Raw genomic sequence first — 26,752 nt, 5'->3', positions numbered from 1 at the left:
TATATTTAAAGAAGTTTTTGTTATTCCCTTTGACACTTCTAGGTATATGCTCCTTAAACTCTCTTTTTGCATCCCTTATTGTCTCCTTGCATTTCCTTTGCCCGAATTTATGTTCCTTTCTGTTCTCTTCATTTGAGCAGGACTTCCATTTTCTGAAGGAAGACTTCTTCCCTTTCATAGCTTCCATGACTCTACTTGTTAGCCATGCTGGCGTCCTCCTGAACTTGGTGGTACCTTTCCTCCTCCTTGGTATGTGTTGTGTATATACATACATACATAAAGGTAAAGTGTGCCATCAAGTCAGTTTCGACTCCTGGCACCCACAGAGCCCTGTGGTTGTCTTTGACAGAATACAGGAGGGGTTTACCATTGCCTCTTCCCGTGCTGTATGAGATTGTGCCTTTCAGCATCTTCCTATATCGCTGCTGCCTGATATAGTACCAGTGGGGATTCGAACTGGCAGCCTTCTGCTTGTTAGTCAAGCATTTCCCTGCTGTGCCACTTAAGGTGGTACATTCATACATATACACACACACAATTTGGAAATGGCAATTTTCTTTTCTGTGCAGTACAAACAGAGTTTGTCCTGGAGATGTTAGGGGAGCAGAATTCCTGCAATGAGGTGGTGTGAGAAGATGAGGCAACTAATTTTTTTCCCCTATAGCCCCATCCCCAGCAGTGCTGTACCACTGCTTGCTCTCATGACCAAGGCCAGAGCCATTTTCCAGAACTGAGGCTGAGGGGCCTCCTCTCACAGCCATTTTTGTAGCTGCCAAGGGAAAAGCCTTGGTGGGGATGTGTCTCTCAGCCAGCTCGTGGGGAACCAGCCATGGGCTACCATGCACTGGTGTGAGGGCCAATGTGACCCTGGGAAGCTCAGAAAAAGGGCAAAATGGAGATGGCTAGTGTCTGTTCTCTGGTCTCCTTCCAGAATGTCTTGAATATACTAAGGTAGTTCATACGGTCAACATTGGGGTAGGAGTCTTCTCCTACCCCAATGGGCCTCAGGAGCAGGGGCGTAACTACCATTAGGCAAGGGGAGGCGGCTGCCTGGGGGCCCCCACGCCTCGAGGGCCCCCCCTGAGGCAAGTCACATTTGAAGTGAGTGTGTGTGTGTATCAGCGAGGGGCCCATTTTAAAATTTTGTCTCTGGGCCCACTCCAGCCTCGTTACGCCCCTGCTCAGGAGCGCTGTGTTCTCTTGATTTTTGATCATGTGTTCAGTTAAAAACAACGTTGGAGGTGGGGAGCTTGAGCGTGAGCTGGGTGGGACAAGAGCGCCCTACCCAGATTCCATCCCCAGCTTTGGAACGAGGTTGGCAATACAATCTTCCTACCCAGCTGAGGAGGCTTAGCTCACGATCAAGCTCCCAGCCTCTGACCTTGTTTTAATTCAGTATTTCTCAACCACTGGTCCATGGACCGGCGCTGGTCCGCAAAGCGCTGGGTACCGGTCTGTGAGACATCACTAATAAAAATCACTCCCCACCCACCCCCCAAAAAATGGGCTGGTGGGGGCCACCGGGAGCTCTCTGGAGCTCATTTCCAGGCAGCCCTTGCTGCTGGATAACGTTCATTTCACTTCCTCCCAATGAACATTATCCAGCAGTGAGGGCTGCCTGGAAATGAGCTCCAGAGAGCTGCCCAAAACTGTTTTTCTGGGGGTGCCTGGGGTTGGGGTTGGGGACGACTCCCTTACTAACTGCTGGTCCAGGAAACTGTGCATGAATAATGTACCAGTCCGTGACTCCAAAAACATTGAGAAGCACTAACACATGATAGACAATCAGGAGCGGCACACAGAGCTTATATCTGGGAAGAGGCAGCCGAAGTGAAGGGTGACTGGAGGTTTGGCTGCTCATCAAGACAACCAAGCATCCCCGCCCCCCACCTTCCCCGGAACTTGAGTCTCAGGTCAAATATCTGGGATCTGGCAACTATAGTTATCACCATCGTGATTTGGGGTGAGCCCTGGCATCTGAGTCCAGAGGCTGCCTACGATTTGCACATCTATGTCTCTTGCTTGGCCACAGACCTCATGCGTTCCTTACCCCATGCTGGCTTACTTTGATTGCCTTGGCCTCTTTCTAGCATTGGGCCTCTTCCCCTCCCTTTTCTCAGAAGAAGGAGTGCATTGAGGTGATGCTAGGAACAGAAGGGTTAAGCTGCTGTGGTTAAAAGTGCTGCCCTGGGCAACCACATAGGGTCTGATGAATGCTTAAGGCTAGACCTGGTTTGACCCCAAAAGCATGTCACTTAAGCACGTACTTTTCTTGAGGCTGGTGCAGATGCTTGGTGTGGAGGTACAGAGAGCTGAAGAAATAGGTTTGAATTTTTGACATCTGCCTTGGTACATGGGGGTTGGATCTCGGAGGATGTGCCACATCCCACACATGTGGCTGGTTCTCTATGGTTTCTATCACATCAGCATCCCCAGAAGCAGAGGTCACTGATTCCACAACTGGTTATTCTAGTTGAGGCCTCCTCTAGGCCAAGTACTGATGATAGCATTGGTATGGTTTTGAGAAGGTCCAGTATGATCAGCATCTCAGCCATGAAATCCTGGACATGAGTTTCTGGGCAATCTGGCATCTGTTTGTGTGGAAAGGGATAACTGACAGAATTTTTATCCTTCTAGCCTTATTTATGTATTTAAACATGAATAAGTTATAAGTCAGAAGCTCTTGTGTGTGCTAAAATATATATATCTATTTTCGGTACATAAAAAGAAGATAGCCCAGAGTAAGGGGCATTTTGTATATGCTGTATTCTGTCTTTTGGTTTTAAAACTATTTCCTGTCAGAAGGGGAAACATTTTCCACATATTCTGAAGCACTTTGCCCTTGGGTAATTAAGAGAGAAAATTTTCTTTCCACTTGGAGGAAAGGCACTTTGTGTATGCTCAGAGGTCTTCAGCCAGAGGGGCCAGAAGTTTGGGGAAACAAAGGTGGTAATTCTGATCAAAGAGGATGAGGGACTGTGGGAATGAGGGTGGAAGTCTGTTGGGGCTATGCCTGATGGGGTACAGGGTTGAAGGTACAGATAGGTAACTGGTGGTTTGTGGAGTTCCTGCTTGGACCCCAGTGTAGCCTCTGATCTTATGGACTCCTCTCTGCTGAATCTCAGAGTTTGACTCAAAGTTTCAGAGTTTTCCTCTCTGCTGAATCTCAGAGTTTGACTCAAAGTTTCAGAGTTTTAGCTTTGTGCTTCTTAGGATCTCTGGGGGTGATCCTAAGAATCATTAGATCTTGGAATGAGGGGCCCGAATTACAGGTGGTGCTTAACTTGAGCATATTTTGCTATTAGCTCAATTTTGGGTCTTTGGGGAACCATCGAGGCATGAGGGCAGCGCCAGGCCACACACCCTTACCAGGGGCATAGCTATAATTGGACAAGTAGGGGACAAATGTTCCTGGGCCCCTGAGGGAGGCCACACACACCCCACCTGCTGACTGGGTCACAGCTTTCTCATAACTGTTGATGTTGTATGAATATATGAGATTATTCTGGTAGGTATATATGTTAGAAAATGTTTCTGAGCCAGGGGGATGCGTATGCAAGTGTGTTATCTGCATGCATGGGAAGTGTGCAATTTTATTTGCATAGGAGCCAGAAAAAGTTGGTGCTGATATTTGTGTTTTGTTTTCCACCGTGTCTTAAAGTTCTTCTGCAGCAAAGACCAAAGTGAGGGGTGGTGTGGTGTGCAGGGGCCCATCTTCTGTTCTTGTCCGAGGGCCCATCCAACCTTGCTCGCCACTTCCCTGCCCCTTACCCAGCACAATGTTCCTTACATCTCCGGGTCTGAACTTCAAGAGGAGAACTCTGCCAAAGCTTGTGTGTGTGTGTGTGTGTGTGTGTGTGAGAATGAGCCTTCTACCGTATGGTTTTTAACCCTCCAGCCCTTGCTTACTTCAGAATATGACACACACACACACACACACACACACACACACACACACACACACACACCCCATTTACAAGAAAGTGGGGAAGAACTACCAACAAGGAATGTTCAGTCCCTTGAGGAATCTCTCCTTCTCTTCTGTCCAGACCAGGGATTCTGCATTCCTGTCCAGGAGATGGTTGCTGTAAGGCTTGGAGCAGCTAGTGAGGCAAAGCAGGTCTTGGACCCTAGGGGGGATGAAAATTGCTTCACAGGTGAGTGGGGTGTGACAGGACGTTTCATAGGAACCTGCATGGCCAGTTACCATGCTGCAGAACACGAAATGCAGCCTCAAAAACTCATTAGTAAAGTTCATCCCATTGCATGCCCCTAAGAGTGGAATGATTTCTGGGACAGCTGTGGAGACTCCTCCCTTGGCAGCACTCAGTTTTGTTTTTAAAATGGTTGGTCAAGCAATTCCTTAAATGTGGGGTTTTGATCCTATTGATCTACTTCCAGCTTTCTGGTTTGGTAGATTCAGTAGCTACTATGAACACCTGACTGACCACTTGACCTTTCACTTGTTTACAGTTTCTAGACTTCATGGTGGTACAGCCCCCCAAAAAGTAATTAAATTAATAATAATAATGATATAATAAAATGTGTTTCTGCAAACTGCTAAATGGTGCCGCTTTTGTTAGCCATGAAATGTGACTTATTCGCCATGCAAGTTCTGGTGTTCCAAGTTATTTTCTCTCTGTACAGCAAACTGGCTCAGAGTTAAGGGACATTATTTGGAGTCTCAGTCCTCTGTGACCAGGAACACTGTGCAAGTGTTAATTCTGGATTTCTCAAGACTGCTGTCACAATAAAAAGTGTGGATGCAGATTTCATTTCAGTTGCAGCGAATGGTCTGGACCCCATGCCCAGACCATGAGGCTTGTTTAGTGTTGGATGACTGCAGGCTTCTCTCTCCTTGTCTTCTCTAACTGCATCCCTAACCCCCTGGTTAATCTCTCTCATGCCCTCCTGCGCTCTCTTCCTTTCTTCCACAGTGTTCTTTGTGCGGCGGGAGAAGCAGGAGCGCTGGAGCCTGGGGTCGCTGGAATTCACGACTCCACCCCAGTCTCGAATGGCGATACGCTGGGTTAACGCCCTACAGACCTGGATTTGTCACCATGGTCAGTTGCCAGAGCAGCTGTGAGGGAAAGGGATGGTAAAATATTGGTGCGGAAGAAGGTACTTTTCCTAGGCTGAGGCCTAAGAGACAGGGATTGGTTGCTATGGCAGAGGAAGGAAGCGAGTGGGTGGGCAGTGCTTAACTTCTAAGAAGAGAGGGTGCTGCTGTGGCCCTCCCAATTCTCTGTGTCAATGGTAAAAGAAAAAAGAAAAAAAGAGGGCTCCTCTTTTACCTCTGCTAACTTGGCAAAGAGGCACCTTTTAACGTGGTGATTCTCTTTATTTAGCAGGGGGTGAGTAACTGGCCCTCTCCACCTCCAGCACAGTACCTCCAATGACTGTTGCTGGTGTCTATCTTAAGTTTCTTTTTAGATTGTGAGCCCTTTGGGGACAGGGAGCCATCTTATTTATTTATTATGTCTCTATGTAAACTGCCCTGAGCCATTTTTTGGAAGGGCGGTATAGAAATCGAATGAATGAATGTGCTCAGAGGCAGTTGCTGGGGGCAACAGCAGGGAGGACACTTCCCTTCAGGAGGCCTTGCTTGTGGGCTTCCCAGAACACCAGGCTAGATGGGCCTTGGGCCTGACCCAGCAGGGCTCTTACAGTTTCCCTCCCTCTGCTGCAGGAGTCACACGGCCCAAGAGCCTCCTTGTCTTCATCAACCCGGCTGGGGGCCGCAAACGGGCAATGGAGATCTACCAAGACCAGGTGGCCTCACTCTTTGCTCTAGCTGGCATTCATGTTCATGTTGTGGGTGAGTCCCATTCCCCTACCCACCCCCCAGCCAAAAGGCCCACATTTCCTCCAGTGTGGGCCTTTCCTCATTGCAAATAACATGGCCCCTACCCATCTTCTCTTTCTCCAGTCCTATGGTAATTGGCCTTTCTCTTCCCCACCCAGAGACCTGCCGCGCAGATGAGGCTCGTGACTACATCATGCAGCAAGACCTCTGCAGCTTTGATGGGTAAGGACATCGGGCAAGGGTGTCTTGCCTGCCTCTTGTGCCCCCTGCCCTCTGACAGCTGTCAGCCCCACTTCCTGCTCGGATACCCCACCATTCATCCACCAGCCCTACCCACTCGGTTTATAGAACGCAGAACTGTCTGCTGCAAGCAGACGCCTGGAGTGCTATGAAAGCAGAGATTCTGCTGACTGTCTAAAATGGGTCTGAGCTATCTCATAAAAATTTTTTTTGGTTGCAACTCCACAACACAACTATGGCACGCACATGCACACATACACCCATGCCCTCAAATAAAGTGAGAATGGATGGGAGAGTCCCCAAATAAGTGGTGTAGGAGGGCATTTCTGAGTCTCGGGGGCCACAAGGGAGGTTGTCTCATTAATCTGCCCCTTGTCTTCACAACACACAGGCTGGTGAGTGTAGGAGGTGATGGCACCTTCAATGAGCTGATGCATGCTTTGATTGACCGGACGCAGCAGAAGGCAGGGCGCTTGGAGGGTGACGTGGACATGGAGCTCCTGGCCCCTAGGCTTCGGATTGGCATCATACCTGCAGGTGGGAATGACGGTCCTGGGTGCAGGAGGGAAAGGGGGATCAGAGGCTCCATTGGAGGTTAGACTGAAGTTTCATGGTGAAGCCCAGGAAAGCTAAGCTGGGAAAGCAGTCAGGGCAGAAGGAGGGCAGTTCAAGACTTAGCCCTACCAGCTTCAGGAGGGAAAGCAGGGTAGGCAGAGAACAAGAGCAAGTGTGGTATAGTGGTTAGGGTATTGGGCTGGAGAGTCCCGAATTCAAACCCCCCACTCTGCCATGAAGCTCACTAGGCCTGTCGTCCTCCAGGCGGTGTTGAACTCCAACTCCCCTCACCCTCAGCTACAATTTATTGTGACTGTGGATGCTGGGAGTTGTAGTTCAGTAACCGGAGGACCACAGAAGTGATCTCAGGGCAGTCACACTTCTGGCCTAATCTACACCCCTGGGTTATTCTGGTGATGGAAGTGGGGGAAGGAAAGAAATGGTTACTGTGGTGATGGAAGCGTGGGATAGAAGTGTAATAAAAAAGGTAATAAATAGGCAGGAATCTTGGCTGTTTGGGGGGGATGGAAACAAGCCCTGCATTATCTTCTTCTTCCCCAGGTTCTACGGACTGTATCTGTTTTGCCACTGTGGGAATAAACGACCCCATCACCTCTGCACTGCACATCATTATAGGTACCTATTTGCCATAATTTAGCATTAGGCTCTTCAGCAAATGGGGCAAATGCCATGGCAGGGGGTCTTTCTATGGTTTGGTAGGCAATCCTAACAGGATGGAGGCAGGCGTTGGAAATACTGCCTGAAAGCTGGGGAGTCCCATTCCCTACCGCAGCCGGGAGTCCTGCCTGCTGTGGCCAATTCAAGAGATGCACAAAATGGTGGGCTGGCAGAGAGGGAACACAAGAGAGAGGCTTGTGTTCCTCCTCTTCTAGTAACTACGCATACAGGAGGCCCATTTCCTCCTTTGCAAACTGTTGCAGAGAAATGCTCTATAAGTAACTGAACAGGAAGCCAACTTTAAATGAGAAACATGTTTGATATTTATTACTAACTAAAACATAGGCTAAGATAACAATGGACTAACAGTCTCTTATGCAGAGAGGGGGTGCGGGGGAGAACCTTTCAGTTTGAAATTCAAGACACCAAGCAAGAAGGCTAAACTGAAACTTAGACTCCACCCACAAGGCTGGACACAGACACATAGACAAGCATTGGGCCAGAACAGAGACAATGTCCATGGGGAAAATCCCAAGACAAACAAGACACTGGCAAGGATGGAGCTGTGCTCTTGCTGCTGCTGAGGAATACAGATGCAGAGCAATCCTCTTGGTGGATAAAGATACTGCCTCTCTCTTTCTTTGTTTTTTGATGAAGAATGAGGGAAGGAGGGGCAGAAGGCAGAGAACAGAATCACATCTGAGGAGAAGACATTCTCTTTTTATTCTCTGAGTCCTTAGCAGCCTCTCTTGATGCTCCCTAGGGGACAGCCAGCCCCTGGATGTCTGCAGCATTAGGCACAATGGGAAACGTCTGCGCTATTCGGTTTCCCTGATTGGTTATGGCTTCTATGGTGATGTGGTGAGTGCCAGCGAGAGGTATCGTTGGATGGGGCCAGTGCGATATACCTATGCAGGTATGTTTGGGGGCGGGGATCAGATGGGGTAAGTGACATCAAATGTGCTTTTATTTCCAACTGATGGGGGAGGAGGACTATATAATGAATATGTAGACAGGCAGAAAAATACCCTTTGCCAGGCTTGAAAAGGAGCTCTGGCTTGACCTACTGATCTATTGTGCAGGCTTGCACAATGGATCAGACCTTACTGCTTCTCTCTCAGTGGAGAAGGTAGAGTTGCCACACCTCCAAGACTTGCTTGGACAATTCAGGAACTGGATATCCAGTTCAGAATGTAGGAAGTGTTATCCTGGATAGAAAGTGTCCAGGAGTTTGAGCAGGAAGATTAATGAATTTTATCCACTTTTCTGGTGGCATTTTATCTACATGGTGCTAATATTTAAAAGCCCCATGTCCTCACCCTTTCTCTGGCACCAGTGCTGTTGCCTGGCTAGGTTGGCTTTCCATATATGCCTCACTAAACCCCTTCCCTAATTTCTGGATCAGCAAGGGTGGTAGTCGGCCTCTGGGTTTAGTTATGGAGAGCCCCCTTTTTTTCGTTGCATTGTCAGGGTCCCACTTCTCTAGAAAACCCATTGCCTCATGCAGCACCTTAGCCAACAGGAAGTGGCAGGAGGAAATGTAAGGAGCAACAGGCTTTAAAATACAATTCTCCTTCATTGTTACAATATGAAAGATGAAGCTCTGCAGTAGTTCCACTCGCAGCTACAGCTTCCAAAAACGATGAGTTCTCCTGTGCAAATAATGCTATAAGAGGGAATGCTTGAAACAGCTGCCAGGCTCCATTGTTGAGCACTCGTAGTAATAAAACTCTCAGTTTTAGAACTTGTCCCCCCCCCCACCCGTTGTTTCCAGAAATGATCTCCATGTCAATTGGTGCAGCCTAGGAAGAGGCCCAACTCAGTTCTGGTCCTGCCTTCTCCACAGAACAGAGTTGCTGTGGGCATTTTGGAGCTCCTGCTCCCTCTTTCCTCTCTACAAAGATAAGATTTTCTGTACCTTCCCCAGTTTGATCGTCAGTATCGGAAAGGAACCCGACTGTCTTCATATTGGCCTTACTGACTTAATTCAGTGGTCGTTTTACCTCAGATTCTCTGCTGCCACTGTTAATTGTCTGATATTTGATGTTCTGCTTTCTGCCTTTATTAATAAGTACTCCAGATTTAATAAATCAATATTGACCTGACAATTGATTTTTACCTCAAGCGATTTTCTGCCTTAATTAGTCAGCCTTATGTTTTCTGCTGCATATAATAGGCCAGCATTTGATTTCTGATCCTTTTTTAAATTTGGCTCTACAGACTTAATTGACTGGGGCTTTGACTGTCATCTCAGGAATACCCTCCATCTGCTGAGGAGAAGAAACCAAGGAATGTAGCTACTGTCTTGCCAAGGCAAACATTAGAAACATGGCTGGCCCTGTTTGCAGAATAGCATTTTAAATAATAAACTTAATTGGTAATTTGCCTAATATTTATTATGCAATAATAAGTTTTTGGCACAGATACTCCTTACTCAAAAAAAGCCCCCCAAAGCCCAGAGATTCTTTGGATTCTGTTCCAGATTCTTCCAAAATCCACACTTGATTGACATGTTGTAAACTATCTGCCTCTTTTCTCTCCAGGAGCCAAGGCGGTGCTTGGCAACCAAAGCTACAAAGGCACAGTGGAGTTCCAAGTGGCAGGCACAGAGGCGGCCAATCCACGAGACCAGACGCGCTGCCGGTCAGGGTATGTGCATCAGGCAGTTGTGACAATAGGACTTGCAAAAGGGATAAAGGCTAAGATAACGAGACTCAGTGGAACAGACATAATTTGCATGCAGAAGGTCCCAGATTCAATCCTTGGCTTCACCAGGCTGGGAAAGATCTTGTCAGAAATCCTAGTGAGCCACTGCTAGTCAGTATAGCTATACGGAGCTAGATGGACCAGTGGTCTGGTGCGGGATAAGGCAGCTTCCTATGTACCTCTTGTAAAAGGAGGGTGTCGTCATAACACTACTTTTCTTTTCCAGTTGCCTGGTTTGTTCAGAATCTAGTAAACATCTGCTGGCTCAATGCGAGGAAGAGAAGCTATCGGAGCCAGGTGGGTAAAAATGTGAGAGTGCTGGATGCTAAGATTGGTGTTCCCATGTTTGGGTCTAGTTCACTTCCTGGAGATGCTATCCTGCCAGACAATACAGATAAATTACTTTTTATCCATGTATAGTTTTCTGTATTTGTATATTATATATTTTAATATCAGATTGTTTTTATATTTTTAGGTAAATACTTTTAAAATTCATTTTTTTATGTGTTAACTTTTGTAAACCGCCTTAAGATTGTTTTTAATGAAAGGCGGTATATAAAACTAACAATAAATAAAATAAATAAAAATAAATTCACTGTATGGGGTAGTTGTGAACCTACTTCAGGGTGTCTCAGTTGGGATAGAATGCAGAAATGCTGGCTCCTGTGTTTCCTTTTTCACTGTAACAGGCTCTACTTCTGTACCAAAAGGAGAGTATGACCGTGATTTGATTGTGTGTGTGTGTGTGTGTGTGTGTGTGTGAGTGAATTCCATTAAAGTATACAAGTTGGAAATGGAAACTCTAAAGTTACGCATTTTGTCAGCCAAGTCACTGTTTCTCCATTTCAGCCCTCTCCTCTCTATAATAGAGAAATAATACTTCTAGCCTAGTTTACAGGGTTGCTAGAAGACTTACTGAGATAATGGATATGAAGTAATTTGAACATTCTAAAATGCTACAGAAATGTGAAGTATGGTTCTGTCATGCCTAGGGCTGACTTACCTACCCTGTTGATGTTCAGTCTGAATACCTTATAGGCCAGCCCCTGTCCCCGTTACATGCAGTGCCTTTTATACATCACTGGCTTCCAGATTCCTCGAGATCCCTCCTGCTGAGACCTCAAAAGCAGGCTGCGTGGCAGTGGTCTTTCCCCTTGATCTCTGTGCAAATCAAATATCAGTGCCAGCCTTTGTTGAGCTGGTCTTGGGGTAGCAAGCAGGACTTGTCCCCTTAGCTAAGCAGGGTCTGCCCTGGTTGCATATGAATGGGAGACTACATGTGTGAGCACTGTAAGATACTCCCATTAGGGGATGGAGCTGCTCTGGGAAGAGCAGAAGGTTCCAAGTTTCCTCCTTGGCAGCCAGAGGCGTATCTAGGGAAAATAGCGCCTAGGGCAAGCACTGAAATTGCGCCCCCTGTCCAGACATCTGACACCCATCTTTCAGATAACTTTACCATAATATCAGCTGAAAAATACAAGTCAAGCTTGTTAATCTTTTAATATTTTGAAAGTTATTTAGCAGTGGACGTAGCCAGACCAAAAAATGCTGGAAAACTACACATTTCAGTATGTTGGGGCTCATGAAATACCCCAATACTATATGGAGGTGTACTTGGAAAACTAAACAGAAGTGCCTGTCTAATTCTCTACTATGCATTGTAGCATCACTACTACATATATTTTAAAAATAAATGGAGAATTTGACTTTTCCCAGATACTCTGAAAATAATTAAAGGATATGTAGAGTAAACTGTGTCACTGCTTGGAATATGTTCTAGTATTTCAGAAAGACAGTTAAAATGAGAGAAAGAGAGCAAGAAACTCCCAGTGGGCCTTAATACTAAGGATTTAACACTGATTCAAAGACAAACTCACCATTAATAGCCATATTATTAAGACATCACATTTAACTCATCACAAGAAGCAAAGTAAGAGCAAATGAATACAATCCTAGCTCATAAGCTTCAGCTCAGTATTCACAAGCCTTGATTCTCTGTACATAGTGCCAAACTGAATATGTGTACAGTGACTTTTTATTTTATATATATATATATATATATATATATATATATATATATATATATATATATATATATATATATATATATAATTACCTGTAACCCCTTTGGGGGGCTTCCTAAAGGCCATGGGTGGGTCTGCAAAGGTCCCCCCTCCCCCCTCTGGCCTCAAGGGCCTCGCAGGGACCATTTGAACATGTGTGGTGGCCATTTTTTAACTTTTTCAAAAAATGGCCACTTAAAACAATATGGCTGCTGTGCATGCTCAAATGTCCTCTGCAAGGCCTGGCAGGGCCTAGGGCCTCACAGAGGCCATTTGAGCATGCACGGTGGCCATTTTGTTTCGGGCAGCCATTAAAAAAACATATTTTTTAAAAATGGCACCCCCTTCAAGTGGTGCCCGGGGCACGTGCTCTGCCTGCCCCACCCTAGATACGCCCCTGCTGGCAGCATCTCCAAGACAGGGCTGAGAGAGACTCCTGCCTGCAACCTTGGAGAAGCTACTGCCAGTCAGTGTAGACAATACTGAGCTAGATGGACCAATGGTCTGACTCAGTATATGGCAGCTTCCTATGTTACTGTGATTGGTGGGTGACACTGGGGAAATTATTTCTAAGCAAAATGAAGTACTGTGCAATACCAAATGAAGCCACAAGAGGGTAGAGTGAATTTAGCATTTTGCTAGGAATTAATTGTGCGTCCTAAGCTACTATAGGAGTGCAGGCATAGTATATATATCAGGCAGTATATAAGAATGATGGATGGATAGATAAATAGCTTAATCTCCCACCACAAGGGCTTAATAATGAGCCAGGGCTTAGCCCTGAAAATAGTTTTTAAATGCCAGGGCTTGGCAGAAGCATATGTGAAGTAGTAATAAAGGAGAGAGAGCTCCTTCCCTCCTGAGACACCACAAGTTGCTTCTGCCCGGGTTAGGGGACTGCCAGAAGCAGGAAGGTATCTATGTCCTGGAATATTTCCCCCCAAATATCCTGTCTAAAGAGCTGCTACAGTATAGGCACTATAATATTTCCTCTCTGCCCATTTTCTCCTGCAGAGGGTGAATGGCAGAAGGTTCAAGGCCGTTTCCTTGCTGTCAACGTGACCTGCATGAGCAGTGCCTGCCCAAAGAGTCCAGAGGGTCTTTCGCCCTGTGCCCATCTAGCAGATGGAACTGCTGACCTCATCCTGGTGCACGAATGCTCCATGTTTTCGTTCCTGCGACACTTGAATCGGCACACCAATTGCTCAGACCAGGTACAGAAGGGACTCCTTGAACAGACTCCCCTCCTCCTTCCTTACCCTGGAAGTAAACTTGCAGGGTAAACCTTCCCTTCCCCACAGACTAGCAGTGAGGTTGTGGTGGGAGCATGCTCAGTGCTCCCACATGGGCAGCCCTCCTCCATGAAGCACAGAGCAGGGTGGGGGGGGATCTGGGGCCAGAACTTCTTGTTCCGGGCATCCCACAATGCAACATGGGACACACAAGTTGCATTGGGAGATTCCCCCTGTCTATGTCTCCTCGGGCTGAACTTGATAGCCGGCAGCAAGGGTAAGGGTGTGAGTGCATTGGCAAACAGCCGGGTTATTTAGGAGGGTTAGGTGGGTGGAAAGCGGAGGGCTTTCACAATTAGCCTCACTTCTCACAATTAGCCTAACCCAGGCTGGGCTGTTTGTGAGAACAACCTCACTGGAAGAGGCCAAATTCTGCGCATGTGCACACAACAAAACAAATGTGCATTCTTTTAGGCCCCCTGAAGAAGGCTGAATGTGTGAGGGAAGAGCAGAAAGTGGTTTGAGGACATCACTTTAGTAGCTCTGGCAGCTCACACCCCTGCCTGCACATAACCCCATGGTAATCATTTCCCCAGCCTCTGCCTAAATAATGAATCTCCCCTTTCCCCCTCTGCTCCCAAGCAAAATGGCAGAAGGGGTACATAATAGAGGACAGAATCCTTCCTCTTCCTGGCTCAGCCTGGGCCCCGTTTCATTTAGAAATGGCTTCCCTTCTGCTTTTTGTTAGAGGAAAACATGTCAAGCATTCACAGTGAGGCCACACAGGCTCTCAGTACTGCTTCCTAGCTTTGAGCAGCCATTGTTCAGTGCCACGAGACATGAGTCCCGCCCCTATACAGAAAGTCCAGGATTCTGTTTCTAGCACCACTTCCTGCCAGAGGTAGAGGCTCAGTTAATGTAGACCTATGGTTAGGAAGTCATTTTGGTTGTAGCTGTGAAATGCCAGCGTGGTGTAGTGGTTAGAGTGCCAGACTAGGACCGGGGAGACTCGAGTTCAAATCCCCATTCAGCCATGAGACTTGCTGGGTGACTCTGGGCCAGTCACTTCTCTCTCAGCCTAACCTACTTCACAGGGTTGTTGTGAGGAGAAACTTAAGTACGTAGTACACTGCTCTGGGCTCCTTGGAGGAAGAGCGGGATATAAAAATGTAGATAATAACAACAAATGTACTGGGGAGTTGGATGGCTAAACAAACTCACTCCTCAGTTTGACCTGCCCTTTGTGAGCGTGCACCGTGTCCGGGCTGTTCGTTTCACATCGGCAAAACTAGAAGACTATGAGGACGGAGAGCCAGCTGTGCAAGAACGGAAGGGGCTCTGCGGGGGAATCTGCCAGCAAGAAGAACCCGTCAGCTGCTGGAGCTGCGACGGCGAGACATTAAGCCATACCGACATCAGCATCAGGTAAGCTGTCAGAGTGGGCAGTGTGGAAACGCCTCCACTGTATTAAGAAGGTGAAGGTAGAAGAAGCCCCAGACTAGGGAGGTGTGGAAGTGACTGGGAAGGGCAGGCCCATCACTTCTAGTCCGTAGCGTAGTGGGCTTGCTGGCCGCCCTGCCTTCCACATTGGCCCCCCCAGCACTGATGTCAGGTCTGTGCTGACAGGGGGTGTGGCCAGCACCAGGCCAGTGCAGCTGGGACGGGAGTGGAATGCACGGCTGTTCAGTCCTTCGCAGCCAGCTGGCCCTTTATTTGCGGGGTACTCTCTCTCTCTCTCTCTCTCTCTCTCTCGCTCTCGGGGAAGCAAGCAAGCACCCAAGCCGGCAAACAGTGCAAGTGGGGATAAGTGGCCACCAGCTGCCAAGCACTTCATTTGCCAGCTGTGTGTGTAGGAGCGGGGGACATCTTGCAGTGGTGGCTCTGCTCCTGCTTCTAGTGGTCAGAACTAGGGCTGTAGTAGACCGAGCAGGCTGGGGCATTCACAGCAGCGAGGGAGTTGTTGTGGCTTGCAGACTGCTCACTTGGTCACAAGAGCACAAGGGCCTGGAACGTGTGCACAGAAGCCAAAGAGGCTCGGGGTATCTTAAGGGGGGGGACGGGATGTTGCAGAAGTGGTGATACAGTACAGTCACCAAGCCTTCTGTTTTTCCTATTGATCCCCCTCTCGCTCTCTCCCCAGAGTGCATGGACGGCTCATCCATCTCTTTGCCCGGGGCATCGAGCAAGTGCCCATGGGAGGCTCCTGCTGACACAAGAGACTGGGCAGGAGGACAGAACATTGTTGTGGTCACTGCCAAGCACATGTCCAGGTTGGCATGGCTCTTTCCAGAAGTCCAGCTCCCAAGGGAGCGTGTTCGAGAACTGCTCCTTTCCCCCGTGGATTTGCAACACGTGACTCATCTTGGGCATGGGTAAGGCTGTTGTCTTTAGCCGAGAGGAGCCGCCCGGGGGTCTATGCCTGCTGAGTAGGCCCCAAGCCCCAGCCTCACCCCCACCTTGCCCTTCAGGCCAGCCACCATCATACCACATTGGAGCTCAGTTGCCCGAGTACATGAAGACTTAACCAAGTCTTCAAAATAAATGACCTGCTGCTGTTGGGTTTGTAGACAGAAATAGACTCGAGGCCCTTCAAGTTTCGCCTTGCCCCAAAAGAAACACAAAGACCAAGGAGTCTCCTTGTAGATATTTCCATTTACAGAACAGCGTCATGTACAAAACCCAGAAGCAGATTGGGCAGGAATGTGAACAAGTAGTGCAGCAAAAGCAGAACTAGTGCAATCGACAGAGCAGCATTGTAAGTGGCAACCGGGGGTGGGTGGGGGTGCCTTAAGAGGAGACCCCCTGCAGCCTCCCTGCCACCAGGAGAGGCTTTGCCCTAGAAAGGGGCAGAAGTGGGAATGAGACCTCTAGTCCACCTGCTACCAGCGCTATAGGAAGAGCAAAGCTAGGAAGTCACCTGCTAGCCAAGGCCCATGCTAAGGGCAATGGAGAGGATCGCCAGCCCCACACTGAAGACCAGAGCATGCTTGGGAGTGTCCCTAGGATGAAGCCGCTAGAAAAGATGCTTCCACTCTTCAAACGCATCAGCCAGCCTGGCCAGCTCAGTCTCCCTGCAGAGAGCAGAGCAGAGCAGCGGTTGCCACTCTGAATGAGGCCTCCAGGGCCTGTTCACAGCTTGTGCGGGTTCACCCAGCGGTAGGTGCCTTCGTACTGGAACCCCACCCTCTTCATCAGCTCATCTGCCTCTGCTGGGCCACGGCTAGAAAAGAAAAAGAGGGCCCATTTCTGTTAGCAGTTCTGCAAGTGTGGGCTGGGCTGGGGGAGCCTCTTCGGGCAGCTGTTTCTGGGGCCAAGTTTTTCTGCAGGCTCAGACCAGTTATGATATCGTTTTCCAGGCCCCAACTGTTATATGCTGTGCAGCATAATAGTAGCACTTTAAATAAACCAAGAGTTGGCCAGGATGCTATTCTCTCATGCTTAATTTCAACTACTATTGTGTTCTACATTCTGCGAGAGCAAAGGTGGAGAAATCAAGAAGGGCAGCAAGCAGTGCTCTCTCTCCAAGATGTTTAGGTAGCACCCCTAGAACTCTGGCATTACAGGCAGTGGCCTTACTTGCCTGTAGTATTTGGTCATCTCTGCTTCCAAGCCTGTTTAAATTCTCAACTTCTCTGCTATATTTTTGACCGGAGTTCTAGGGGAATGCACTGCCACAGTGAGCGAACTGCCCATTCAAGTTCTCTCACTTGGTAGGACAAACAAGGCCAGGACCACCCCCTGGTCAACATTCCACGCAAGGTCTAGGCCCAAGCCCATTTGGGAGGTTAGCCTGTCAGCTAAGAGACCACTGCTCAGTAACTGAGGAGTCCAGGGGGAGAAAGGCTGTTCGAAAAGGGCAATCCTTAGATGTGAGTGTCAAAGGTCCCAGGAAAGCTTCAGAATGGTTTGAACAGGCCTCTTGCCTGCTTTTCTGAGACATTATTGCCACCAGTCCCTCCCACCAAACTGTATGTGGGTTATAAAGAAATGTCAGCCCTAAATATCTTCCAACCTCACCTGCCGTAGCAATATGGAATGGGCTTGGTCTTTTCTGCCTCGATCTTGTGGAGCAGTGGAGTGAAGATACGCCAGGCCTCACGCAGCTCATCACTGAGAGAAGGACAACAAGAATGTCAGCCAGGAGATTGTACAACCCTGAAGAGGGTGCTGCCACATCAGGGAGGGATGACTACCAATCAGCTCTAGGTGCTGACTGCCAAATCAAGAGCCAGCGTGGTGTAGCGGTTAGAGTGCTGGACTAGGACCGGGGAGACCCAAGTTCAAATCCCCATTCAGCCATGATACTAGCTGGGTGACTCTGGGCCAGTCGCTTCTCTCTCAGCCTAACCTACTTCACAGGGTTGTTGTGAGGAGAAACCTAAGTATGTAGTACACCGCTCTGGGCTCCTTGGAGGAAGAGCAGGATATAAATGTAAAAATAAATAAATATAAATAAATAAATAAATCTCAGCAGCCATACACTATGCAGATTGCTGTTTTAAAAGGTGGGCAGGGCAATGATCATGATAAAGTTTGATGTTAACAGGGAGCTTGCAATTCAAAGAGGCGCTGGGCTGAATGGATGCTGCAGAAGTAATCTGGTGAAGGAATTATAGGCACGTGCCATCGGGAGTGAGACAGAGATAAGCAGCTGCCTTGGTTTTCCAGGTTTGTGAGACACGTGCCTCCATTCTGCATGCCAAATCAATGGGGCCCATTAAAAAGGCCCAGGCTCTAGTTCTGCTTCCAGCTTCCCCTGCCTACATTTTAGTGACCAAAGTATATGCATTCCAGCCCCACCCCTACCTCCACTTGACCAGGTGTTCAGTAGGCCACTCATTTCAAGCCAGTCTCTCTCCTTCACACCTCCCTTTCGCCCTGTCCTGTTCCACTCTTAGGCCAGCAAAGACTTCAGCACCCACCTGCGCACAAAGTGCATCTGGCTCCCACAGAAAACGTCCAAGATGAGGCGCTCATAGGCATCGGGGAGCTTCACGTCCTGTGGAAACGAGACGGACACATGGATTGGGTGGGCTGCGCATCCCAAGACAGAGGCATTCCTTCGGCCTAGTGTGGCCCTTCGCAGTCATGGGACTGCGCTGCGAGATCTCGTGAACAGTGGCATAAAGCCATTTTAAAACAGAGTGAAGAATTTTCCGGTGGAGTGGCAGCGTACCTCCCTGCCTGTGCAGGATACTTCTGGTCCAAGGAGTGCACGAGGTGGCAGGGAGGTATGCTGCCGCTCCACCGGACTGGTTTTTTAAGTGAGCGTCGGCAGTGGGGGGAATGTGGGGCGGGGTGGGGGGAATGTGCACCCTCCCCACCCTTAAAAGTTACCCCCCACTGCCTTTGAACCTCCCGGTGTTCGAAGCTGTCCCAAGGCCCATAAAAGGACCTCCCAACAGGTCCCTAGGGCAGGAAGTGTCCCTAGGGCACATCCCTAGGGCAGGAAGGTAGATCCGGATCTCTGGGTGATATGCAGTAGACGTGCAAGGGTTTCTGACTCCTGAGGTGTCCCTCACCTGTAAAAGATGAACTTGAATGGGTTACCTTTGACCAAGTCTTTGTGCAGCTCTGTTGGCCAGTTTTAGAATCTGTGATCTAAAGTAACCCACGTGTCATTTGTATACAAGTCCTCCTTTGGGGTCTCTGTGCACCACACCCATATGGAATGTCAGAGGCAGAATTTTTAAAGCATCTCAAAACATGATACTTTTCAGTGGAGTCAATTGATCGCTTCAGTGGCAAGTCAGCAAGTAAGTATTAAACAATTAAGTGACCTACAGGCATATCTGAACTGATCCAAAGTTTCTAGCTCACAGTGGTGCAGAGATATAAGTGTGTGCCAGAAGTAGTTTCACTTCTCACAAGGCAGAGAAGGCAGGGGACAACAACAAATTGCCTGTGCCCCTCAAGCTTCCTGGCCGTTCCTCAGATCAGCTTCTACTTCTCTAACCTACTGCTCACCACTTACCTCTACCCATGCATCACTGTGCTGCAATTTGAAATAAATGCAAACTCTGCCACTACTCAAAGAGCTTTAGAACTAGGCATGCATCTTTAGCAAGCTTACACAAGACAACCCTCTTGGCCCGTCACAAGTGCAACACTCCCGTGTTCCTTGGCACAGAAGACAAAGTACCTTGTAGCGGTTGCCATAGGTGAGGTCCAGTTCAGATTCTTCTGGGTTGAAGAACATGCCAGGTTTCTTGGTCATCATCTTGGTGTAGACTGCCTCATTGGGCTGCACACGGATGACCAATTCATTGCGCTTGCACTGCCGCTGGAAGATGTCGCCCGGCACCTCCCGGAACTGCAGCCGTACCTCCGCCTTGCGCTCATTCAGAGCCTTGCCACAGCGCAGGATGAATGGCACTCCTAGAAGGGGAGTGTGAGAGGAGGAGGAGGAGGAGGAGGAGGAGGAGGAGGAGGAGGAGGAGACTGGTGTGTGATGGGACTCAAAGAGAGATCAATGCCCTTTCCCTGGCAGGTTTGGCTGCCCCAGATCAAGGAGTGCGTGAACGCTGCTCTTTCCCCCTGCCCTGCTATACTCACCATCCCACCTTTCATTGTCCACGTAGAGGACAGCAGCAGCAAAGGTGGGGGTGGTAGAGCCAACTGGGACTGTGGAGTCATCCAGGTAGCCTTTCTGAGCTTCCCCTTTGCCAGCTGGATCCCCCACATACTGACCAAGCACGACATGCTTTGGATCCACTTCAGAGATACACTTTAGCACCTTCACCTAATACAAAGACAGGAAGGAGGGGTGGACGGACAGACAGACAAAGAGCGAGTGAAGCATCGTCAACTGAGACTATTAAGTTGGCTAGGAACAGCAACTGGGAGCAGAGTCAGCATAAATGGCTTACACCTGGACAGCTCAGAAGTAATTCACATAACCCTTAAATTTCCTAAATGGATGTGTTCCCCACATGGAATCATTATGTGTTACCAACACCAGTCCCTGTGACATGCGCGACACACACATGCTCTGGTCACATATGATCACGTACCCTACATTTCTGCCTGGGAGCGATAACCATCTAGAAGGTTTTGGCTGAAGAATACCTTAAGAGCAATAGGGAAAGAGGTAAATGCTGTTCCCAGAAAAAGCTGGCTTCTCAGTTACTCTGGGGCCACCAGCACCTTTTCTCTTCTTACTCAGAAAAGACAGACTGGCCCTTACAGAGGCAGGGGTGGGTAAGAACTCTTCCTCCTTACACAAGTTCTGGGAGGTAGGTCACACTCCATTATACAGTTGGAGAACTGGAGAAAATCTCCCAAAGGACATGCATTTAGGAGAGCTGGGTTCAGATCCTAGTGCCCACTTTGAGATCCTACCTATCAAGCCCAGCCTTGCTCCTCCTACCTTTTCATCGCGCACATCATTGGAGTTGGTGGAGGCTGGTTTCTCCATGGCCACCAGACACAGCATCTGGAGAAGGTGGTTCTGCATTACATCGCTGCAGGGGAGTGAAAAGAAGTTCATATGGCTGCAGCACTAATACTCAGTGGATCCATCATGCCAGCCCTACTCTGTAGCCCTCAGGCCATCACTTGCCCAGTTCTTGCTCCCAGTAGCCACCAGTACAGCCATGTTTGCGCACCTGTCTGTTCGTGCACAATCTCACATGAAATACGGGTGGTTGGACCTGGGGCCCTAGGAAAAGGGTAATGGGGCAATGGCCCCAGGAGTGACCTGTGGCTGCCTCTTGATGAACACAGGGCCACAAGGCAGGAATGCATGTCTGAACAAGTGCACTAAAGCACAATACTGGACACAGAATCCAGCTTTCTGAGAATTACAGGGCAAAACTGTACATTATTCACTTGGGAAGTGTGGAGTTCCTAAACCTGCAGTTGCAAAGAATGTGGGGGGCTGGGTTTTTGTAGGGGAGAGAGGTGGATCCTTAAACCTTCTTGTGCCCAGCAATTGTTTTCTGCAGACTGCCTCCACCCACTCAACCCCCGGGCACTAACTCGTTTTTTCTTCTTCCATCGGCTTCTAAAAACAGGAAGTAAAATGGAGGGAGGGGCTTCAGGAAGGAATTGTAAGCACAGGAAGGGTGAAGTACATCCCTGCACATGCCACCCTCAGCTCCTGCATTATCTCCCGCAGCTTTTTATTTATTTAATTTATACACACACTGCAAATCTGCATGGATTAATACAAGTTTCATAATTTAGCTTGAAGCAAAATCTGGATTTTTGGAGACTTTTTTGGCTTTAGCACAAAATATTCATATCCCAGGGTCCAACCCTTATTCAATTGTCCCGAGAAGGCAATGCTTGGTGACATGTCATTGGCGTAGAAACAGTGTTGGCAAAACTACCACCACCAATAAGGCTATTCAGTTCCTAAAGTCCTTCCCAGGAAATTGTGAACTAGGGTAGGAACCACCCTGCCCTGCTCCCAAGAAATGAAATTCTCTGGTCTAGTTCACACAAAAAGCAGAATAGATGGTAAATGTGGTCTGGCCTGTACCATCTGAGACTGCAGGGCTGGAATCACATGACCAAATGTGCTACTACACTGTAAAAAGCCTACTGCCCATAAAAAAAAAAACTAGCCTGTCAGGCAGAAAGCCAGACTAAAATCCTTCTCCCTAGCATTTCCACCCTAATCGCCCCTCAGCAGTCTCTCACCGGATAATGCCAAACTCGTCAAAGTAACCACCCCGGCCTTCGGTGCCAAATGGCTCTTTGAAGGTCAGAATGACGCTTGCCACGTTGTCGCGGTTCCAGATGGGGCCGAAGATCCGGTTCCCAAACCTGTTTAAAAAGTGGGACATGGCTTGAGTCAGAAGCTGGAGGGCAGAGGTGTCCCAGTTGGACAGCAGAATGAAGGGACCCCTGTAGTTAGAGGTTGTGCCACATGCAACAATGATCCTCCAGACTGCATCCTGGCCCACATTCATCTCACATTAGCAAAAACAACAGTCTAAAGGTGCTTCTGAAGCACACGGGAACAACCAGCCCTTAAGCTGTTTGCTAAAAAGTGAAGAAAAGGGGCCAGTTTGGGCCTTTGTAGATGCTAGGGTCCTGCATGGGCCACTGTCACGGCTGCCTTATAAACCTTTGCCTCACCTGAGCACCATCAGGTTCTGCACCATTTCCTTGCCCAGATAGTGGTCAATGCGGTAGATCTGGTCTTCTGTAAACAGTGCTGAGATGTGATCTGACAACTTGTTGGAGCTCTCCAAATCCTTGCCAAAAGGCTTTTCCACAATGACACGATTCCAGCCACTGGAGAGGGGGACAAGGGTAAAGGTCAGGTTCTTTAAAGTGGTGGTTATGAGAAGCCACTTCATGAGCGGACCCAGTCAAGGAAGCCTTTGAACTGTCTCCTAATGAAGGTTCTGTATACCCTGCCTAAGCAGGCACACAGACAAGTTATGCAGATTGCTATCAATATATGCCCACTCGACAAAATTTGTTCTGCTCTGGGGAGTCTCAGAGTGCTTTGCAGAACACTGAAATTCGATCCTACAAGGACAGCAAGTCTGGCTCAAGTCCCTTCTAGCTTCTAAGGTCACTAAGCACGGCTGGCAGGTTTTCAGTCATAAGGAGACAATTCCTCCCCTGCTCTTTCTTCTTCTTTTCAAGCTGGGCTTCTCAGGAAGCCAGGTTCTGTAGCAGATGCCACATCTCATACTTGTGCATTTAGTGGATGCCCCGAGAGCTCTCCGTGGGACTCCTTCCCACCCTGAGTTCTCAAACTGACATGCTTTGTTTACAGATTGGTTCCAATGCACATGAATATCAGGGTACTGGAGAGGTTTACATATACGAGCAATGCAATATGGGAGAAGCCTATGGCTAGAAGATGCAAAGGCCACTTCTGTGGACACTTCTGTGAGATGACTGCCTTGTCAGCACTTCCCTCTCTCTCATATATACAAGCTGCTACTGTGTTTCCAGGTGCACACTTCTTCCATGTCACAGAGCCTCTGCCAGTAGTCGACACGCATGAGCAACTGATATTCACACACCAGAGCCCATTCAGAATACATAATTCAGTTCTGTATCACCACCTGATCTTGCTTGAGTGTAATTAGCTTCAAACAAAAGGGCAAGAAATGTGAAGGGCAGGATTTGCTCATGCCAAGAGAGAGCGGGCAGATCCAAATAAAAACGGAGGGAGCAGAGCCATACACACTCATGATTTAACATCTTTACCAGCCTTTAAAAGAACCCTTAAAATGCATTTTTTAAGCCTGGTTTTTAGTAATCTTTTAATGTTTTAAATTGTTTTAAACTGTTGTTTTAAATGGTTTGTTTTATTTTGTCTTTATTTTTGTGAACCACCTAGACAGCCTTTGGAGTCAGACGGTATACAAATTAATTATAAATTTTTAAAAAAACCAGACTCATGGCACACTTAAGAAGGGATCGTGAGGAACAAAAATCCAGGACTGTTACAGCCCATGCAGTGCTGTTGCGCTTATATTTGTTTTTGCTGACAGACTCAGGAGAGCCCACAAAAACCTGTTTTCAGTTAGATGGATGTGGGGACGGTTTGTCCTCCAGAAGCCGTTTACATACAGACTGCCTGCAAGGAAGGGAGGACACACTGCCTCCTCACAGCAAAGTTCCCCTCCCGTTCCAAGTGCACTTCAGGGATACACTGGCACTGATCTTAACCATGCTTAACCAGGTTTCCTCTTAACCAGGGTTTGTAAACGACAGTTTCCTCCCTCAGCCCCCGACCAAAGACAGCCTCCTCCATCTTAGCCATCTACCACTCTCCTCCACTAGTCCCGATACGTATCCTCCACTCCCTGCCTCCCGCGAGCCAATGCTTAGACCCAAATTCTTACACAGCACTCATGCAGGTACCCCGGATGTTGCCAGTGACATCCTCATAGACGCTGGGTGGCAAGGCCAGGTAGAAGAGCCGGTTGGCCTTCTCTCCGTTGTGGAGGGAGTTCATGTGGGCATTGAGCCGGTCAAAGGAGGCCCGGTCATCATACTTCCCGGAGATATAGGAGTTGCGGGCAAAGAAGTCTTCCAACGTCTGTTTTTCCTCAGGGGCGACCTGGAACAATACAGAGATCTGCAATCCTTGGGAAGAAGGAAGGCAACCTGTCCCTCACTGTGCTTCAGACCCCCCCCCCAAACATGGCAACTGCCTCCAGCGGCCCAAGGCAGCAGTTGCCTCCCACCACCACTAAAGGCAGAAAAGGAATCAGCCCACAGTACCCGTTCCTGATCTGGCCACACCACAGGAAGCTCAAGGACATGAGCAATGTCCTGGGGGTGGCTGTGGGCTGAGAAGGGAAGGCCTTACCTTAAAGTACGGCTCACTCTGCTTGCGGATGTCGGCCACAGTGAGCTGGGACCGGGCATAACCCACCACGTAAGTGTCATCGGGAAGCAGCCCGTCTCGGTACAGCCACCTGCGGAAGATACGGTACCAAACGAACTGTCGTGCATGCGGGAGGCACACGGGGAGAAAGGGAGGGGAAGCCTTGTGGGCAGCAAGCAGGACTTACCAGATCGTTGGGTAGATCTTCTTCTTGGCTAGATCACCCTGCACATGGGAGAATCGGGGTGGGGAGGAAACATCCATCATTAGCAGCCACTGAGAATCATGTGTCCTGAGAAGCAAAAGCTGGGCAGTGGTAGGTCTGGTGATGGAAACCCCAGTGACTCAGAGGAGAAAACCTGTAATTTCACTCCCTGACCCCATGGAAGCAGCCAGTCCGCTTGATTGGGGTTTGCATTGGATCCCATAGGATTCAAAGAGGGAAAGAGCAGGTCTCAAACTCTGTAGTCTTATCTATATCTATATCTATATCATGACCCTAGTCTAACTGAATTATATGATTAGATTCATTCATTCGATTTCTATACTGCCCTTCCAGAAATGGCTCAGGGTGGTTTATACAGAGAAATAAATAAATAAATAGATGGATCCCTGTCCCCAAAGGGCTCACAATCTAAAAAGAAACATAAGATAGACACCAGCAACAGTCACTGGAGGGATACTGTGCTGGGGGTGGACTGGGCCAGTTACTCTCCCCCTGCTAAATAAAGAGAATCACCATGTTAAAAGGTGCCTCTTTGCCAAGTTAGCAGAGGCCAACACACTAATAGCAATTATTGGTTACTATTGGTATACTACTACTGTTACTACTACAAATATTTATATATTGATTTTCAGTCCAAGTTCTCAAAGTGGTTTATATAGAAAAATTCTAAATAGATGGTCCCCTGTCCCCAAAGGGCTCACAATCTAAAAAAAACACCTAAGGGGAGGCACCAGCAACAGCCACTGGCAAGAGGCTGTGCTGGGGTTGGATAGGACGACTTGCTCTCCCCTTGCTAAACATAAGAGAATCACCACTTTAAAAGGCGTCTCTTTGCTCAGGTAGCAGGGATAACTGACAGCAGGTGATTACTAACAGTAATCAATCAATAACTGTTGTATGGTAACCACCAACAGTTCAGTTAATAAGTCTTTCACTGTGGACATGCACCTCCTCTTTGAGCAGATACAGACACACAGGTTCCTTGCTTTCCCAGACCCTGGGAGGGTGGGGATCCCGGTCTCCGCTACCACATTCTCCCACGGTCTCTTCAGAAATGCTGGGAGCAGAGTACAAAAGAGTGCATTCCTGTCATCTTATTCAGCCCCCCCCCCCCCCCCGTAAAGCTCTAGGAAAGCCTGCCCCAACATTATTTCCTGTACCTTGTGCACACAGAATTTTGGGTACCATTTGGGTGGGGTGTGAGCCTCCTCTCTTCCCCAAAGCTCCAGCTGAGTTGGGCTTTCTTGTTCATGCGAGTGAGGCCTGTGCCTCTTATCGGTTGGAGTGGAGCCTGCACTCCATTGCCCAATCTCTCCCTGACATGGCTCCTTCCTTCCTATATCCTGGGCCCTCCCTGTGCCTGGCAGTGCCACCCTGTGGCAAGGACCCAGGCACTCGCATATGTCCCTTCCCCGGGTGGCAAGCAGCAAGCTTTTTTGCCACTGGTGCAAGGCCTGACTGCAAACATGCTGGGTCATGCAGAGTTAGCCCAGAGGTGTGGCTGCCGGCTGGGCTCCGAGCCCAGCTCCTCACTCACACCACCCGGGCCAAGTAGGAGTCAGCAGCAGATCAGCTGTCCAGTTGCTAAGCAGCAGAACCGACTGGCTCAAGGAGGAGGTGGAATGAAGCCCAGCCTGACCCTGTTGCCCCAAGGCTGGCTGGGGCAGCTGAGGCCAGCCCAAGGCTTACAACCAAAGGCGGTCCTCACAGCAGCCACTGAGGCGGGGGGTGAGGGTGGGGATTCCGGGCCGCCGAGAGACAGCAATACAGAACCTACACACAGAAACTCTCTCCATCCATTGGCCACTTCATGGCGATGGTAGGGAGTAATGGAGCTCTGAGCACCCGGAAGGGCTTTCCTTATGGCGGGCGGCAGCCCTTCTGGATTGGTACTCCGTCATTTCTGTGATCCCTACTGTACTTTGCCTGCCATCACAT

General features: G+C 48.7%; 2 protein-coding genes across 11 annotated transcripts in view; one reads left to right on the top strand and one right to left on the bottom strand.

The window, feature by feature from the left end:
• LOC128344131 (ceramide kinase-like) overlaps nucleotides 1-18,415 on the top strand; it is a 34,922-nt gene extending 16,507 nt beyond the window's left edge. The window contains exons 2-14 of one of the 5 annotated variants that reach the window (XR_008315687.1): nucleotides 4,050-4,157; nucleotides 4,938-5,063; nucleotides 5,690-5,818; nucleotides 5,965-6,028; nucleotides 6,438-6,583; nucleotides 7,163-7,237; nucleotides 8,043-8,195; nucleotides 9,823-9,928; nucleotides 10,212-10,282; nucleotides 13,063-13,262; nucleotides 14,509-14,705; nucleotides 15,421-15,652; nucleotides 18,179-18,415. Coding sequence is in view for 4 of the 5 variants with exons in the window: in XM_053293677.1 (XP_053149652.1) it covers nucleotides 4,050-4,157; nucleotides 4,938-5,063; nucleotides 5,690-5,818; nucleotides 5,965-6,028; nucleotides 6,438-6,583; nucleotides 7,163-7,237; nucleotides 8,043-8,195; nucleotides 9,823-9,928; nucleotides 10,212-10,282; nucleotides 13,063-13,262; nucleotides 14,509-14,705; nucleotides 15,421-15,490 (1,445 nt within the window). In the remaining variant the exon portion in view is untranslated. Of the gene's footprint in view, nucleotides 1-4,049; nucleotides 4,158-4,937; nucleotides 5,064-5,689; nucleotides 5,819-5,964; nucleotides 6,029-6,437; nucleotides 6,584-7,162; nucleotides 7,238-8,042; nucleotides 8,196-9,822; nucleotides 9,929-10,211; nucleotides 10,283-13,062; nucleotides 13,263-14,508; nucleotides 14,706-15,420; nucleotides 17,760-18,178 lie in introns of those variants that run through there. The other 4 variants (XM_053293678.1, XM_053293677.1, XM_053293679.1 and 1 more) reach the window with 4 other exon arrangements.
• G6PD (glucose-6-phosphate dehydrogenase) overlaps nucleotides 1-26,752 on the bottom strand; it is a 51,631-nt gene that overhangs the window by 9,851 nt on the left and 15,028 nt on the right. For 3 of the 6 annotated variants that reach the window (XM_053293672.1, XM_053293675.1, XM_053293674.1), the window contains exons 3-12: nucleotides 24,776-24,813; nucleotides 24,571-24,679; nucleotides 24,101-24,318; nucleotides 22,368-22,526; nucleotides 21,927-22,052; nucleotides 20,650-20,743; nucleotides 19,836-20,022; nucleotides 19,423-19,658; nucleotides 18,203-18,279; nucleotides 17,298-17,390 (exon numbers count right to left, since the gene is read on the bottom strand). In XM_053293672.1, coding sequence (XP_053149647.1) covers nucleotides 17,298-17,390; nucleotides 18,203-18,279; nucleotides 19,423-19,658; nucleotides 19,836-20,022; nucleotides 20,650-20,743; nucleotides 21,927-22,052; nucleotides 22,368-22,526; nucleotides 24,101-24,318; nucleotides 24,571-24,679; nucleotides 24,776-24,813 — 1,337 coding nt within the window. Of the gene's footprint in view, nucleotides 1-15,912; nucleotides 16,501-17,297; nucleotides 17,391-18,202; nucleotides 18,280-19,422; nucleotides 19,659-19,835; nucleotides 20,023-20,649; nucleotides 20,744-21,926; nucleotides 22,053-22,367; nucleotides 22,527-24,100; nucleotides 24,319-24,570; nucleotides 24,680-24,775; nucleotides 24,814-25,974; nucleotides 26,308-26,752 lie in introns of those variants that run through there. The other 3 variants (XM_053293673.1, XM_053293671.1, XM_053293676.1) reach the window with 3 other exon arrangements.

Source organism: Hemicordylus capensis, chromosome 2 (genome assembly GCF_027244095.1).
Source record: "Hemicordylus capensis ecotype Gifberg chromosome 2, rHemCap1.1.pri, whole genome shotgun sequence".
NCBI lineage: Eukaryota > Metazoa > Chordata > Lepidosauria > Squamata > Cordylidae > Hemicordylus > Hemicordylus capensis.
This window is presented reverse-complemented; position numbering and strand designations above follow the sequence as displayed.